At 45.6% G+C, this 14,434-nt stretch overlaps 1 protein-coding gene across 3 annotated transcripts in view; it reads right to left on the bottom strand.

Moving 5' to 3' along the window:
- Positions 1-783, bottom strand: part of RBPJ (recombination signal binding protein for immunoglobulin kappa J region) — a 65,368-nt gene extending 64,585 nt beyond the window's left edge. For all 3 annotated transcript variants that reach the window (XR_015222144.1, XM_086611386.1, XM_086611387.1), the window contains exon 1: positions 759-783. Coding sequence is in view for 2 of the 3 variants with exons in the window: in XM_086611386.1 (XP_086467512.1) it covers positions 759-778 (20 nt within the window). In the remaining variant the exon portion in view is untranslated. The remainder of the gene's footprint in view (positions 1-758) is intronic.
- Positions 784-14,434: the final 13,651 nt, after the last annotated feature.

The raw sequence follows: 14,434 nt of genomic DNA, 5'->3' as shown, positions 1-14,434 counted from the left end.
AGGGAACCGCAGTCCCCCAGCCTGAGAGAACGGGTGTCCTGCTAGCAGGAGCGGAAAGCCTGACCGCACTCGGCGCGACCGAGAGCCCTCCACCGCAGCGGGCGGCAGTGACAGAGCCGCTTCGCTCCGCAGCCCGGCCCGGCGGCCTCCAGCCGGCCCCGCCGCCCGAGGGGGGCTGAGGCAGGGCAGGAACACTGCGCTCAACTTCTCCGAACCACAGAAGCCTTTGTCCGAGCGCTCCCGGTCTGTGACCGAGGGAGCCCGAGGGTCCCCCTTCTGCGGCAGGATGAGCTGGGGCGACAGAGAAGGGGGAACGGCCCGTGCCAGCCCCGGGTCCCCTCCCTGCTGGGCTCCGCGGCTCTCTAGGAAGCCCTCAGAGAAGGAACCCCTCGGCAGCAGCGGGGATGAGCACTGACCCTGCCGGGAGTCCCGACCGGTGTGCTCGTGCCGGAGAGAAGGAGAGCAAAGGAAGCGCCCAGCCCTGCCGGGACCTCCGCGCCGGCCGGCCGCCGGAGAACACGGCCGCTCGCAGCCCTTCACCCAGGGCGCGGGGGGCCTCTCCCGTGTGCCCACCCGGGGGGATCCCAGCCCCCCGGGGTTTGCGTCTCGGGGCCTGCCCCCGGGCCGCCCGGAGGGCAGCCCTCCCCTCCCCGGAGCGGCGGCAGAGGCGCCGACAGGAAGGAGCCGAGCAGCCGGCGCCCCGACACCCCCAAACACAGACGGCTCCCGGCGCGGCGCTGCGAACCCCCCTCACTCACCCTGTCACAACAGGCGCCATCTTCCACAAACTCTCGCCAAAACTCCTACTCTCGCGAGAGCGCCCCCCTCCCCGGTCCCGGAGCGCGCGTGCGCGGGCCCGTGAGACACGCGCGGGGCGGCGCGCGCCGCCCACTCAGCGCCGGGGCTCTCCCCTCAGACACAACAGCCGAGGCGTGGGAACGGCGCCGCTCTCGCGAGAGCGGCGCGCCGCCGGCCGGCGGGCAGAGCGGAGCGCGGCGCAGTTCTCGCGAGAGCAGCGAGCGCGGGGGGGCGGGGGGGGCAAGGGATTCCCTCAGCCCGCTCGCGCGTCTCGCTCCTGCTCCCTCCTCCGCCGGCGGGGAGGGACGGACCAACGCGGGGAGGCGGCGGTGGGGAGAAACCATTCAGGTTGAGGAGGGAGGGGAGAGGTGGTTGCCTGAGCGCCAGGACGGGGGTTCTGGCGGGAGCGCCGGCGAGGGGAGCTGGCGGCCGCCTCCGCCTCCGCTCCCCCCTCCGCGGGACGCGGCGGTGGGGCCGCCCGCCTCGTGCTGCCTGCGGGCCGGGCACGTGCGCGGCCTTGCGGGCTCCGGTGCCGTGAAGCGCCTGCAGGGACGCGGGGCCTTCAGTGGGCGGCGGGCGAAGCGGGGTGGGCGGCGGGGTGCCAGGAAGGCGGACGAGCTTTTATCCCCGGTAAAAAGTGGACGTCCTCTCAGGAGCTCGAACCGGAGCTTTTGTGGAAGTTTTGTTAATAAGTGACATGCTTGCTGTGTCCGCACCGCTTAAATCATACAAAAATAAGGCCGAGTTGGTAACTCCAGCAGCCTGGGTTTCCTTCCAGAACTGCAAAAGTCAAAACCCACCGGCGGGGGGTAACCTGTGTCATTGCTCTCGCTCCAAACGCTTTTTCATTCATTACTGAGTTTGCAAATTAATTCACACAGGGCTCAGAAACCAGTGGGAAATAGAAAAGAAGTTCTTTTCCAAATAGTGAATAAAAGCTTAACAGTAGGAGGCTGGGATCTAGAGGCACGGCTATTAGAAAGATCTACTGGGTTTCTTACATGGAAATGTTACATCACTTTTTTGAAAAAGCAGTTTTAAATGAAAAGTCTGATTTCATAATTTTGTTGTCATCTGCAACCCAAATGCGTAAGATAACGTTTGCTTAGCAAACAAAAGTTGTGGAGTCTGCTAAGATGCCAACTGATAAGGCGAACCTCGTGGTGACCTCTCAGATAGACTGCTGAATACAGGCAGGGGACAGAAGGTATTTGCAAAAGGAAATTACCTGGATGTGCTCCAACATTTTGACATAACAAAAAAACAGAAGACCCCGATTTTGGATTCATTTAACAACATTACCGTTTCAAAGTGAGAGTCTGATTGTCCATTAGAGGAGCATGTTTGAAAATTTGTCCTTTTACATCAAGGATTCTGTCCTGTCTGTTCAACATCCTGTGTGTCTTTAGTATAACATGTCACTCTAACTTCAAGCACAAATGCAATAGTGATTTAAAGATCTGCTGAGATTCCAAAACCCGCATAATATTTATTACTTCACGTCCGTACCTCTGGTGTCTCCCAAATTGGGAAAAAAAGGTAACATTTCAGTAATGCTGTGAATATGATTTTGGGTTTCTCCCTCGCGTATGCTCTCTGCTGCTAATACTAGTTCAATGAATAACGTCTCAGATGAGTAAAATCATGTTTTAAGAGATTGCTTGGCAACAAAGTTTGCTGTAATTCTACTCACTGTACAAACAGCTGTTGTTTGCTATCAGTAAGGGACTTTCCCCATCGTGATTTCCCCCTCCTCATTAGGTATGAAAGGACTTCGATTGGCTCCCTCGTAGGTGCACTTCTCGGCAAAAGCACAATGTATACTGGAAATCCTCTGTATTGTTTGCAAAGAGCAACTCGTAGTCCCTTTGGAAATCTCTTCCTAAAAACATCTTGTCTCTTTTTTTTTTTTCTTTTTTCCTCCCAAGGCTAAAGAATGATCTCAGCTCATGCTAGCTCCATTCCATTAAGAATGGTTTCTGGATATTTGCCATGGACTGTCTCTAGATGGTCATTTTCTGGGGCCCCTCTTTTAGTGTGTTTTGAATCAAACTGGAAAATCTAAAAATACAGCACACAGTAATCTGCAGTGTCTAGACTCTTAATATTTTACAAAGACGGCATTTTGATTAATAACCAGATTGATTGGATGCTGGAGCAGGTATATTATTTCGAAGAATTAATAATTACAGAAACTATTGTAGTCCTTTCCGTCACTGACAGAGGTACATTATAAAACAAATAACAATTGAATTTTTTTTTCTTTTTGATTATAAACAATCTGTAGTGCACAAGGCCAGGAATACTGTTCAGATCAAAAACAATAGCCTGAAATTATGCAAGTAGCTGGTGGAAGGAAAAATAATAAAACCACAGAGGGTTTTTTAATATTGTTCATGCATTTAATTTTCTTCTTGCTGCTGAAAGTGGGTATTTCACATAGTAGAGTGTGAGCAATTCCTGTTGACTTTAGTGGAAACTGAAAGCATCTAGTACTTAAGGGAACTAGACCGTGCTTTCTGGCCTCTAATGAATGTAAACACTTGCAAAGCTGGGGTGGAAAAACAAATTTAAATATAAGGTTTGCACCATTTAGAATCTCATGTTTGCTATGCAAATCAGTAGTTATTTAAGCACTGCTGGGGCTGGTGGAAGGGTTCTGAATCAGGCCTGTCGCTTCAGAGGTGATTTGGAGAAGCAGAGCTTGGAGGCACGTTTGAAGGATGTGATTTCAGGAAGTGTTGGGCTTCAGTCTTCTTCCAAGCAGACGCTCTGCTGAGTGACTCCAGCTAGGTGCTCAGAATCATTAGGTGCCTTCAAAAGCAGAAGACTGTTAAAGAGGGAGATCCAGTTTACTCTGACTTGTAAACTGAGGGACAGGACCATCTCCTACTTCTTTGGATTCACTGAGACATGCAGATGTGGACAGAGCCAGGTCCGTGCGTCTGTGCTAAGTGGATGCCAGTGGCTTCATTTGAGAATCATGCAGTTCCTCTGTCCTCCCAGAATCTTACTTTGGGTGGAAAGAGGAGAAAAGACAGGGAGCCTAGCAATAGCCCACAGAGTCGTTAGGGATCAGGCCCTCTGTGTGGGCAAGGCGGAGGTCTTTTGGCCCAAAGTTTTGTCTCATCGATGGTACTGAAGGAGCTGCTGGCCAGTGGTGCTTGAGCAGCCCAGCTCCGGAGCGTAAGGGCAGGTGGGGGCAGGGAGTGCTGGATGTAAGCTGTGATAACCAGGCTGAAGATTTCAACAGCTTGTTCGACCAGTCTGGACCAAACTTTCTCCATCTCAGCCTTAGCTCTGGGCTTCCCCTAAGCTCATTCCTTTGGGCAGAGCACTAGCTAACATGCTGTCTGGCTTCTGGTTTGGCTGGAGCCTCCCACCTTGCTGGCTTGGAGAAAGATGTGAAGGCAACAGACCTGTACCTGTTTGTGTAGAAGCACCCTGTGTCTCTTAGTGCTTAGGACAAGCACGTAAGAGACACACAAGGGAACAAGAGTCCCCTCTCAGTTGAGTCTGTCCTCTTACAAAAAATTACTCACAGTGTGTCTTGTAAAATCCTAGCTGTTTATAAAATCCAGCGACCTTAAAAAGCATGGTAGGTAGTAGAACCACACAGTTATCTGAATCTTCATTATAAGCAGCAGGTTTATCTCGAGATGTTGCAGTTTGTATCTGGTGGTGTAAATCACACGTTCTAGTAGTAGGTGCTGTGATACAACCCTGCTGGAATTTTATAAGCACAGGATGTACAGTGTGGTTTAACCGCGTGTCTAGAAAAGAAAATAAACAGACAGTTGCCCACAGAGCGTATCTTACATCTGAACTTCGGTGTGTATGCCAACAGAAGTTATCGCTTCAGCTGCTGGCTGGACAACTTGATGTCAGAAGTGCCTCTGCTGTTTGAAATGAAAGCTGTTGTTCAACACAGCTCAGAGGATTTGCAATGTTGTCTTGAGGATGATAGGGAGAAAGGATAGGCTAGTTAGCAATCTGCAGCAGGAGTGTTGTTATATAGTTTTCAGTCGTGTATCATAACCTCAGAGAGGACGATAGCACACAGAAAAATCTGAATCTGCATCTCGATGCCAGCTGAGGCATAAGTGTGCCTTAGTGTGGTAGTTCCCAAAAGCTATAGTCAGGCTTGGGCCTCACTCTGCTATTGCCTTGCAAACAAGTACAGTCCCTTCACAGAACGTTTTTATGATGTAAAGGCAAGGTGCAAGAAGTGGGTATAGCAAACAATAGGAAGGAAGAGGGGGAGGGAAGATGAGGTTAACAGTAATAACATCATGTGGTTATGTAGGTTAACAGTGTGAACAGCTTGATGACTGACTTCTGTAACCTCTTATTTTTAAATACTTTTCTAGAACACGCTGTTAAGACACTTTGCATTGTATTAAATTTTGCTCTTCACCTTACCCCAGAAAAGTATCTTCACCTGTTTTTCATAAGGTGAAGTTGTTTTCCTCTTTGCGTGTAAACTATCCTGCATCTCTCTTCACCTCAGTTTTACTGGGCTCTTCAAAGAGCCTGTCTCCGAAACTCTCTTACACAGCACTCCTCTCCGCACGGGCACATGCGGGGTGCCTGTCCAACAGTTACGTGTGGCACCTGCGTATTCCCTTAGCCCTGCTCTCCACATGCAGCCCTCTTCTACAGCGGTGCTATCTGCAGCGGTGGGCTGGTGCCATTAGCCTCGCCATCCTTGGAGTGCCCCTGCAGGTACCACCAGACTTCAGTCAGCCTTGTAGCGAGGTGGGTGCTGGTCTCTTCTGCCAAGTAATAAGTGACAGAATGAGAGGAAACGGCCTCAAGTTGTGCCAGGGGATGTTTAGATTGGGTATTTGGAAAAATTTATTGACTGAAAGAGTTGTCAGGCTTTGGAACCTGGCTGCCCAGGGAAGAGGTTGAGTCACCATCCCTGGAGGTATTTAAAGGACATACAGACTTGGCACTTAGGGACATACATGGTTTAGTGGTGGACTAGGTTAACGATTGGACTCGATGATCTTTGAGCGGTCTCTTCTAGCCTAAGTGATTCTAAGATTCTAAGAATCAGCTGGAGACTAAAATGTCCTGGAGGCTGGCAGAGCCTGCCCAGCACCCAGCAGATACCTTTGGCCCCTGCACCCTGGTGTTCACAATGACAGACAGTGACAGAGCGGAGGTTCACTGGGCCCCACCTGGGTGCTGCCGGGAGCATGGCTCCCACGCCGCCCTGACCCTGTGCCGTGGTTAGCCTGCGTACCCACCAAACCAGTTCCAAGATTAAACCGCAATACGCAGGATTACAAAGTCATTACTGACAAAGAGTATAGCAGGATAAACTGCAAAAATCTCTGCGCTTCCAAAACATGCTAGAGAAGATACAGCTTGTTTGCAGTCTGTCTGCTCCCTATAGGACTGACTTTGAGCAGAGTACACCAAAGGAAATTAGTTGCATCCCATTGAAATCAAGAGGACAGGAAAAACTGAACTAGTCAGTTAGACTGTGAATTATCACAAATAATTAACAAAGCAAGAGGAATATTTAAAGATTATAATAAGGCTCCAGGTGTTTTACCAATTTTATTAATATATAAATACAAATCGAATTTGCAATGCTACAGTTCTGAACCAATGTGAAAACAGATGTCTTTGTGCAGAAAAACTATTTAGCCAGAGGTGGTGTCACAGTTCTGTTGTTTTCATGGTGTATATTAGTTTACCGTCTATACTGCCAGAGATGTGCTCACATCCGAGCCTGTGATTCAGTGACTGAGTTAGAGCTGATTTTTTCAGCTAGTCTGCTCTCCCATTCATGAAGCTCTTTGAGAAAATGTATACTAACATGCTTCACCTTTACCTGCAAGCAAAATGTGTTTCTGGAAAAGCTCCCAAAGAATGAGAACTCATTTGGTTCGACAAAACACAAGAGAAACCCACACTCTTGATTATACACATTTTTCTGCTGGATATAGTGCTTAAGGGAATTTCAGACTAACTATAACAAGGTACAAAAAAAAAAGCTCAGCAGCCTACTCTAAAAGAAAACCACAAACTGCACGTAACCCCTTGATAAAACTACCACTAAAAACCTATTTGACGTTATAAACCACCCCATTTTACTATGTACTGGGAAAGTCTAGGTCCCATTCATAACCGCACACTATGTCAAATGGGAGGAAACGTAGACAGAAATCCTTAACCTGTAATTCCACATACAAATACATGCACACAGGAATTTGCCTAGTTCTGGTTGGAGAGAGGAGTTAGGAAATGAATTGCTTCACAAGTATAAAGGTAAGTACCATGTAAACACTCTTTGGAGAATTTAGTGACAGTTAAGCCTCATTCTGGTCCTGTATGAAGAAGTTAAACTAATTTTTGTCTGTTTCGAGGCTTACAGAGACTGTCCATGGCCCCAGGCTATGTGAAGATAATACTTGGTTTGGGGCTGTTTGTTTATTTAAAACATTGAGGAAGTTATACGCTCCTGAAACAGGAGATATTTTTAAAGTAGTCTAAAGGCATGGTCAAAGAACACGTAATCCTAAAAAATAATTATCTTGTAATGCTGCCATGTTGATCTCTATTTGGATTATTTCTTTTGTCAAGAACAGTTGCACAAATTCTAGTTGTTGTGGACTTAGTCTAACTTTCATACCACTCTCATTTTGAACTTCTGCTGTTCTGTAGCCCATTTTCCATAATCCTCATCCTGAAGAAAGAAAGACTATTTCTGGCAGTAATTAATGAAAATAAATTCCATACAAATTGCCTAAGAATATTTCATTGCTCAGATCCAGAGTGGCTGACACTTGTGAATAAAATAACCTTTTGCATTTTTTCCTTTTAGAGGATTACATGTGACCTTTTGATGCTAAAGTTCATTAGTGCTTGGATATCATATTGATGAGCTTTGTGTAAATGAATGGATGAAGAGATAAGTCATAACTAAGGTAATGAGCTTACAGTTGTTACGGAGGTAACTGAAGACGTCATGGATGCTAATTAATTAAAGAATTTCTGTATAATTTTATTTATTGCCAGTCTTGGTTCAGAATTCACTCTCTCTTCTTTAATCTTAACAAGTGGTGTTTTCATTTTTAACGTTCCAGACAGCTGTATCTTTTTTCTAGAAATCCAGATATCCAGCCGTTCTTATTACTTATGGCTTCATTATCAGTTTGTTTTTCTGCTCGTTACTGGCACTGACCTTGCCAAGAGCACATGCATAATTTTACTCATGCGATTAGACTCATTAAAGCTGATGGGATTAGTCAGGAAAGTAAAGCTACTTCTGTTTAAGTGTTTGTCGTTTGAGGTAGTGCAACTAGAAACAAGATCAGGAAAGTCTGGAAGGAATTCAGACCGAACAGTAATTTTCATTAAAAGTCATATAAAGAGAAATTCAAACATTTTTCTCTTGACCCAACCCTGATAGATGATGAACACAAGGTGGTTTCACACTGGAGGCGAACAGAGATTTTCTAAAATTGTTTTTTCTTTGGAAGATGGGGATTTGTCAAAACTGAAGCTGGTCTCAGTAAACTTTACGAGGTCATTCTCAAGTCTACAATGAAATTTCTAAATGAAAGATAATGAGAAATACGCTTCTCAGCCAACGGCCCAGCAGCAGAGGCTGACTGTAACATGATAGCAATGTCATGATGTTGTGACCTGGGAGACTTCAGGTCCCCCCAGGAATATTTCATTAACGTGAGGAGTTTGAGAGCAGCAAACCCAGGACAGGTTTCCCCTGCACAGAAAGAGGGAGATTGCTCTGAATTAAACAACGTAAAGGTGTCCACTCTCTCAGAGCAAAGGTCTGAGAGTTTGGATGTGGGCTTATAGGTTGAGGGTCTTTTGTGTGAAATCTTCAAGAGGTGTTTATGCTGGTATAGAGTGTGGAAAAAGTCTGAAGAGGTTCTGTGGAAAAAGAAATTAATTTCCTTGCCATTACTCCTACTCTACCTTTGTTCCTCATTTCGAGCGCTGCAAGTCTGCCTTTCTTTGACCTGCTGGCTGAAAACCTTGCAGAAGCATTACAGCAGCCAGAAATACAATGTTTAGAGTGCAGCTGGTTTTCAGCCCCTTTCTTTGATAGCCTTCTCGGCTGGGGCTGAGAGAGGAGGGGCAGAGAGCACTTATTCTGTCCATCTGAAGGAAGTTCCCTTCTGGACCGTCAGGACAATTTTATGGCGATTGGTAACACAGGCCAAACATACAGTGAATGATTATTAACTCCAACACGCTATAATTTGTCATTTTTGACCTCTGATGAGATGCTCCATATACAACAAATTATAAAAGATCTGGCCTCTCACTTACGAAAACAAATACCAACTGCTCCACTGTCATTCTGAAGCACTAAATCTCTCGTGGCCTTGGAAAAAAACATCACTTCTGGACTTTCACCCATTTTATACCTTTCTTTCAAAACAAAGACTTATTTTGGTCCCTGATAAAAACAAATACAAATGTCAATGAAAACTTATTAGAGCTACGGTAGAGGCTATTTGTAGTCTAAAAGTTAAAATTCTTAGTTAATACTGACTCCTGTACCCTTGCCTTTTCTGGGTATAGGTTAAAAACCAGCAGTTCCACCACTACCGAGTCTAATATTGCGGATGGTAGATGTTTTTAGCTATTACTCACTCTTTTCTAGGAAAGCAACTGATCTATGCCCCAATGCACACAATTTTATTAACGTTGGAAAGAGCCATGTGGTGTTCATACAGTGTTTAGTCTCAATGAAGTCTCAGCACCCAAGGTTTTGTGATTAATGGCAGAGGAGGAAGACGGGAGTGACAGTTAGGGTTTTGCCAGTTTGTACTGTATATACAGCTGTTGCCGCGCAGGGGAGGGAAACGCAGGGTCTGGCTGTCTGTTCCAAACAAAAAGAAATGGCACATGCTATTACTTCCAGATCATTGCAGTCCCTGCACCACCATCTGCTGGGGGTCAGAGCAGTTGTCCGGGTCGGCGTCAGTCATGCACAAACTCAATGCCTTCCACCGAGCTGCGCCCAGCAGTACATATTTACAAGAACAATAAAGCGAACCTGCTCCCTGGACACAGGCACCACAATGCTCCGTCACATTAGGAACAAAGGGGCACAACGAAAGTTGATATGCATTACAAAGGAGGTTCTCGGGGATCACAGCTTTGTGATTTCAGGCCGTAACACAAATTGAAGGGAAGAAAAACTGTCACCAATAAGCCCAAACCTAGTGATCATTGTATTTGTAATTGACGTAGCATTGCTGAAAGGGTGCCTGGGTCTCTGTTTCCCCTTTTCCTATTGACAAAGTCCTGCGTAGAAGACAGTTAAACAGGAAAATCTTTGGCGATAAATTGTTAAACACTTGGGTATATTATTCTGTAACAGCAGCAAGATGATCTCTGCCACTTACCCCAACGTGTCTGTGCGTATCTCTTGTTACAGGGCTTATGCCATGTGCCGGAGCGCGGTGCAGAGAGCCCTGACTGACGTAAACTGAACAGTTCCTGGAAACAGGATGAGTACAACTGTGTCACTGTGATGTTGAAACCAAATGAGCAGTTTTAGCATCTCTTTGGCCCGAACAACAACTAGTGAACAATGCCTTTCTTCTGCTAAAAACGGCTGCTTCAACACCACTGGCGTGACACATCAGGCGTTATGGTGGGGAACTGCAAACCCTTCAGTTAGTGCTGTCCTGCACCCTTGGCTGAACATATGCACACAGACAGACACCTGAGAACTGGAGGTGGGTCTCCTTGCTGCACCTTAATGCATAGTGCAGAGGTACGGAGGTAAAGCACAACTTTTCAATCTGGGCTAGCTTGCTGCAGGGCTAGGGCCAGTGTTTCTGCACTGCATCAAAATGGAAGCAGGAGAGCGATGGAGCCCGGTGCACAGACATCTGCATTGCTTGGGACAAACTCAGCAGTATTCAACCCAGTTTATTAGTTTGGTCTCAGCATCAGCACTGTTAAAACAGGCAGCAGCGCCAGCATGGGGTGAGAGGAATGGGCAGCAGCCCTGGAAAGCTATGAAAAGGGCAGGTGGAGCTGGACCCAGAACATTTTCAAAGTGGGGCTCATTGCCAAATAGCTAGAAACCATGCTGTACTAGCAAAAACGTATGAAGGACTGCTGTACTCCCTGCCTCACATAGCTGCAGTGTCTGTCACAGCACTAGCTGTGTATTATGTATGTGCTAGTGTGTATTAGCACTAGTGTATTATGTCCCGCCTGGACGCGTTCTTGTGTGATCTAACCTAGGTGGTCCTGCTCCGGCAGGGGGATTGGACTAGATGATCCTTTGAGGTCCCTTCCAATCCCTAACATTCTGTGATTCTGTGATTCTATGATAATCTTTGACATTTCATCTGATAATTAGTGGTTTTGGCACAAGCAAACCCAATCTTGTTCGGTCCTCTCCTCAATCGCTTTTTACTAAGCTCCACTGTGGGCATTTCTGCATAAAACCTCTCCAGTTCATGTAACGTTTGACAGCCTTCTTGGATGTTTTGCCTGAAAACATAATACGGAAGAGGAGACCTCCAGATAGCTGCACCTACATGCCTTCCAGACTCCACCTCCCCGGCCTTGCTGGCACCAGCACACCCTGGAGCCGCTGAGCTGGTTCTGGAGCCTGCGGGGGCATGCGGAGCCTTTGCGTGTTCCCTTGGAAAACATCACCAGGCTCAGCTATGTATTTGTACTTGGAGGGCACTTGTCCTGAGCCGTTCGGCACGGAGCTGAACTGCACAGGTTCGTACTACAATTAGGCAGCCTTTCGGTGCTGAATCAGAACTAAAAGAAGGAATTTTTTTGACAATCTAATGCTGTGGAACTGAGTTTGAAGCAAAAACTTACAGAAGAGTAGTCAGTGTATAGTTTAGATACATACTAAAATGTACGTGAAGTGTAAATAACAATGTCTCTCATTTTGGAGAGGGGAAGGCAAGGGATGGGAAGCTGGTGGAGTGGCTCTGTCAGGACACTAGTAATAAAATGAAAGGAAAATGAAAGAACCTTTAACCTGTAGGTAATTGGTATAAAACTGCCTCAAATGTGTAGGGACTGAAAGTCATTCCCATCAGTAGTCCAAGAGAAGTGATGTGTTGTCCTGTGTGTCTAGTCCACAATAGATGGGTGGTACATCATGGAAATGATCCCTTTTGGCACTTGCTTGCACCTGTGTTGGCAGCTTTATTCTAGCAGCCAGTGACTAGATTAGCAGAGGGAATAGACTGGGTTTCTCAGTCAGCCTTCTGGACGTAGCTCAGACATATTATTCAACTAATGCTGGGAAAATTTAGGACTGTTTTCATGTGTTCTGCAGATAAATAAGGGACTTCAAGAGATATTTTACAAGTCCTGTGTTTACTAACAAATGTAAAATAGAAGAATAGATACATTCTGCCTAATAAAATAACTTTTCTGATAAAATTAAAACTTTTACTGAACAAGCAAATGAACAATCATGCTGGTACCCTTGTTCTATGGCATGTTCCTGCTAAACTATGCTCTTGTTGGTGGAATACTCCCTCCTCCTCAACCATATTGTGGCATACTTAGAAGAAACGGTGCCCTGGATAAACTGTATTCTTAACTTCTGTTTTGCAAATCTGTCATTGTGTGAACAAGAGAGTTCAGTTTATTTTTACTAATTGCCTAGATGAAGTGAATTTATGTAGTGCCCAGCCCAATGGTTATCCAGTTAGGCATACAGCTTAGGAGTCTAATGTTGAAACAACACAGCATCCAGAGGCTGCACTGGCAACTTTTTATTTAGATACTTAAGTGGGAGACAAGCTGTTGGGAAAATCTAGGCCAGAATACCGGTTTTATTTTTTCATTGCCTCTTTACTTCATCCACATCACCCTTTATCTCTGAGGATGTAGGTATGTTTTTGTAAAGACCAGTTCTGCAAGTTACCAGATCTCTGGGCAATACAATTTCAGTGCAGAGTAGGCACAATGAAACGTATGTTGAATCAGCCAGAGCACACAATACATACACATAATGGCTGTTTACGCCAGCTTTATTCTTTACGCTGCCTCAGTGACAACTATGGGAGGAAAAGTGATATTTCATCAAACTCAAATTGCACAGAGGCAAGGTTTTGCCTTTTTGAGCAAATTTAATCTATTACTTTAAGCTTTACCAGTTGAGTACATTGCATCAAGAGGTGGGACATTTTTGATCTGGGATTAACTGCTGTAGTTTGGATTTACTGCCTGGTGGAGCCTTGGCCTGATTTTTAGCTCCAAACCACTTATATGCTGTTTCTTAACATATCTGCTTTGAACTCATTTACAAATCTACTAACCTATCTTCTTCCAAATCTATTCTCTAAATTGCTTCTGCAGTAATGTCTGCCAATTTCTGATGCCTAATGGCCAGATAAACGACCATTAGGAAATAATGGATTCATAAAATACAATTATGTAGCTTTATGAAAGCAATATTTTAGTGATTTGCAGCTGGCCTAGGGCATACATACGGTTATTGTGGACTTCTGGTGCTTTTGTCCTCCGTCCCTTCTCACTGCTTGCTCTACCCACTTACAGCATTGTATTTTAGCCCCTTGAATTTGCCTGATTGAATAAGTCTTTGCAGTGGTATTTCCTAAGCATATAATACAGGAGGTTCCCCAAACATATTGCAAATGCTTAAAACTTCAAGAGGGAGAAAAAGACATTCAAAGCTTTTAATATTTAAATATATTTGTTCCCATTGTTTATGGTGTTACTTTTCGTGGATATAGAAATCTCCTGAAAGGATTATTAAAAGGGTTGTCTTGCTTTAATCAACTTACTAAACTTTTGTTTTGTCCTTTATGTTGATTACAAAAGCAGCTGGCATTACTCTGTTTTACTTGCACCTTTTAAGCCATTGCACTGTGTTAATGGCTGAGTAGCACCTCGCCGAGTGACAGAACTGCGCTTGCTCAGTTTAAATACTGCTGCGAAAGTAGCACAAGAGGAAAACGTTGTCTTTAAGGTCCTACAGAAACTCTGGCTAAGCCATAGTTGTGGACTGGAAAGAGATGTGGCAGAGAGAGAAATCATGGAAGGAGTGAAGGAAAAAGGGGTAGAAAGGGAAAGGGAGAGATTGTTGCTTCAATAAATAGAGAGAGGGATGGCTGAGCAGACAGCATCAAATTGCTCCCCATCTCTGTTCTGGCACTTGCAGATCTATTGAAAACAGGCCAGAAGGACATGCTGAATTTGTTGCTCCCGTGTGCCAGCCTTTTCTGCAGCAGCGAGAGAAACCAATCAGTGCTGCTTCAAAAGCAGCTGGAAGCTGAGAAAACCCTGCTCCCCTGCTGCCTGGCAAGCAGCAGTACAGGGTCTTCTCGGTTTCCAGCCACTACAGAGGCTCCATTGACAAAATGTGTGCGGCATTTGAAGGAGCACAATGTGACGATGAAAGAACCTGAGGGAGACAAAACAAGGAAGGGGGAGAAAAGAGGGAGGGGGGAGAATTAAATGGGAATGTGGGAGCAAGCTGAAAGCAGGAAGACAAAATCAAAAGAAAAATACGGTAATCTTTAAGGTCCCTTCCAACCCAAACCATTCTATGATTCTATAATCACTGCAAAAGTGGTGATAAAAATAAATTGTCATTGCCATATCCGACATCTCTGCACTG

Source organism: Tauraco erythrolophus, chromosome 5, assembly GCF_009769465.1.
Source record: "Tauraco erythrolophus isolate bTauEry1 chromosome 5, bTauEry1.pri, whole genome shotgun sequence".
Taxonomy (NCBI): domain Eukaryota; kingdom Metazoa; phylum Chordata; class Aves; order Musophagiformes; family Musophagidae; genus Tauraco; species Tauraco erythrolophus.
Note: the sequence above shows the minus strand (reverse complement) of the source record. Positions and strands in the feature narration are given on the sequence as shown.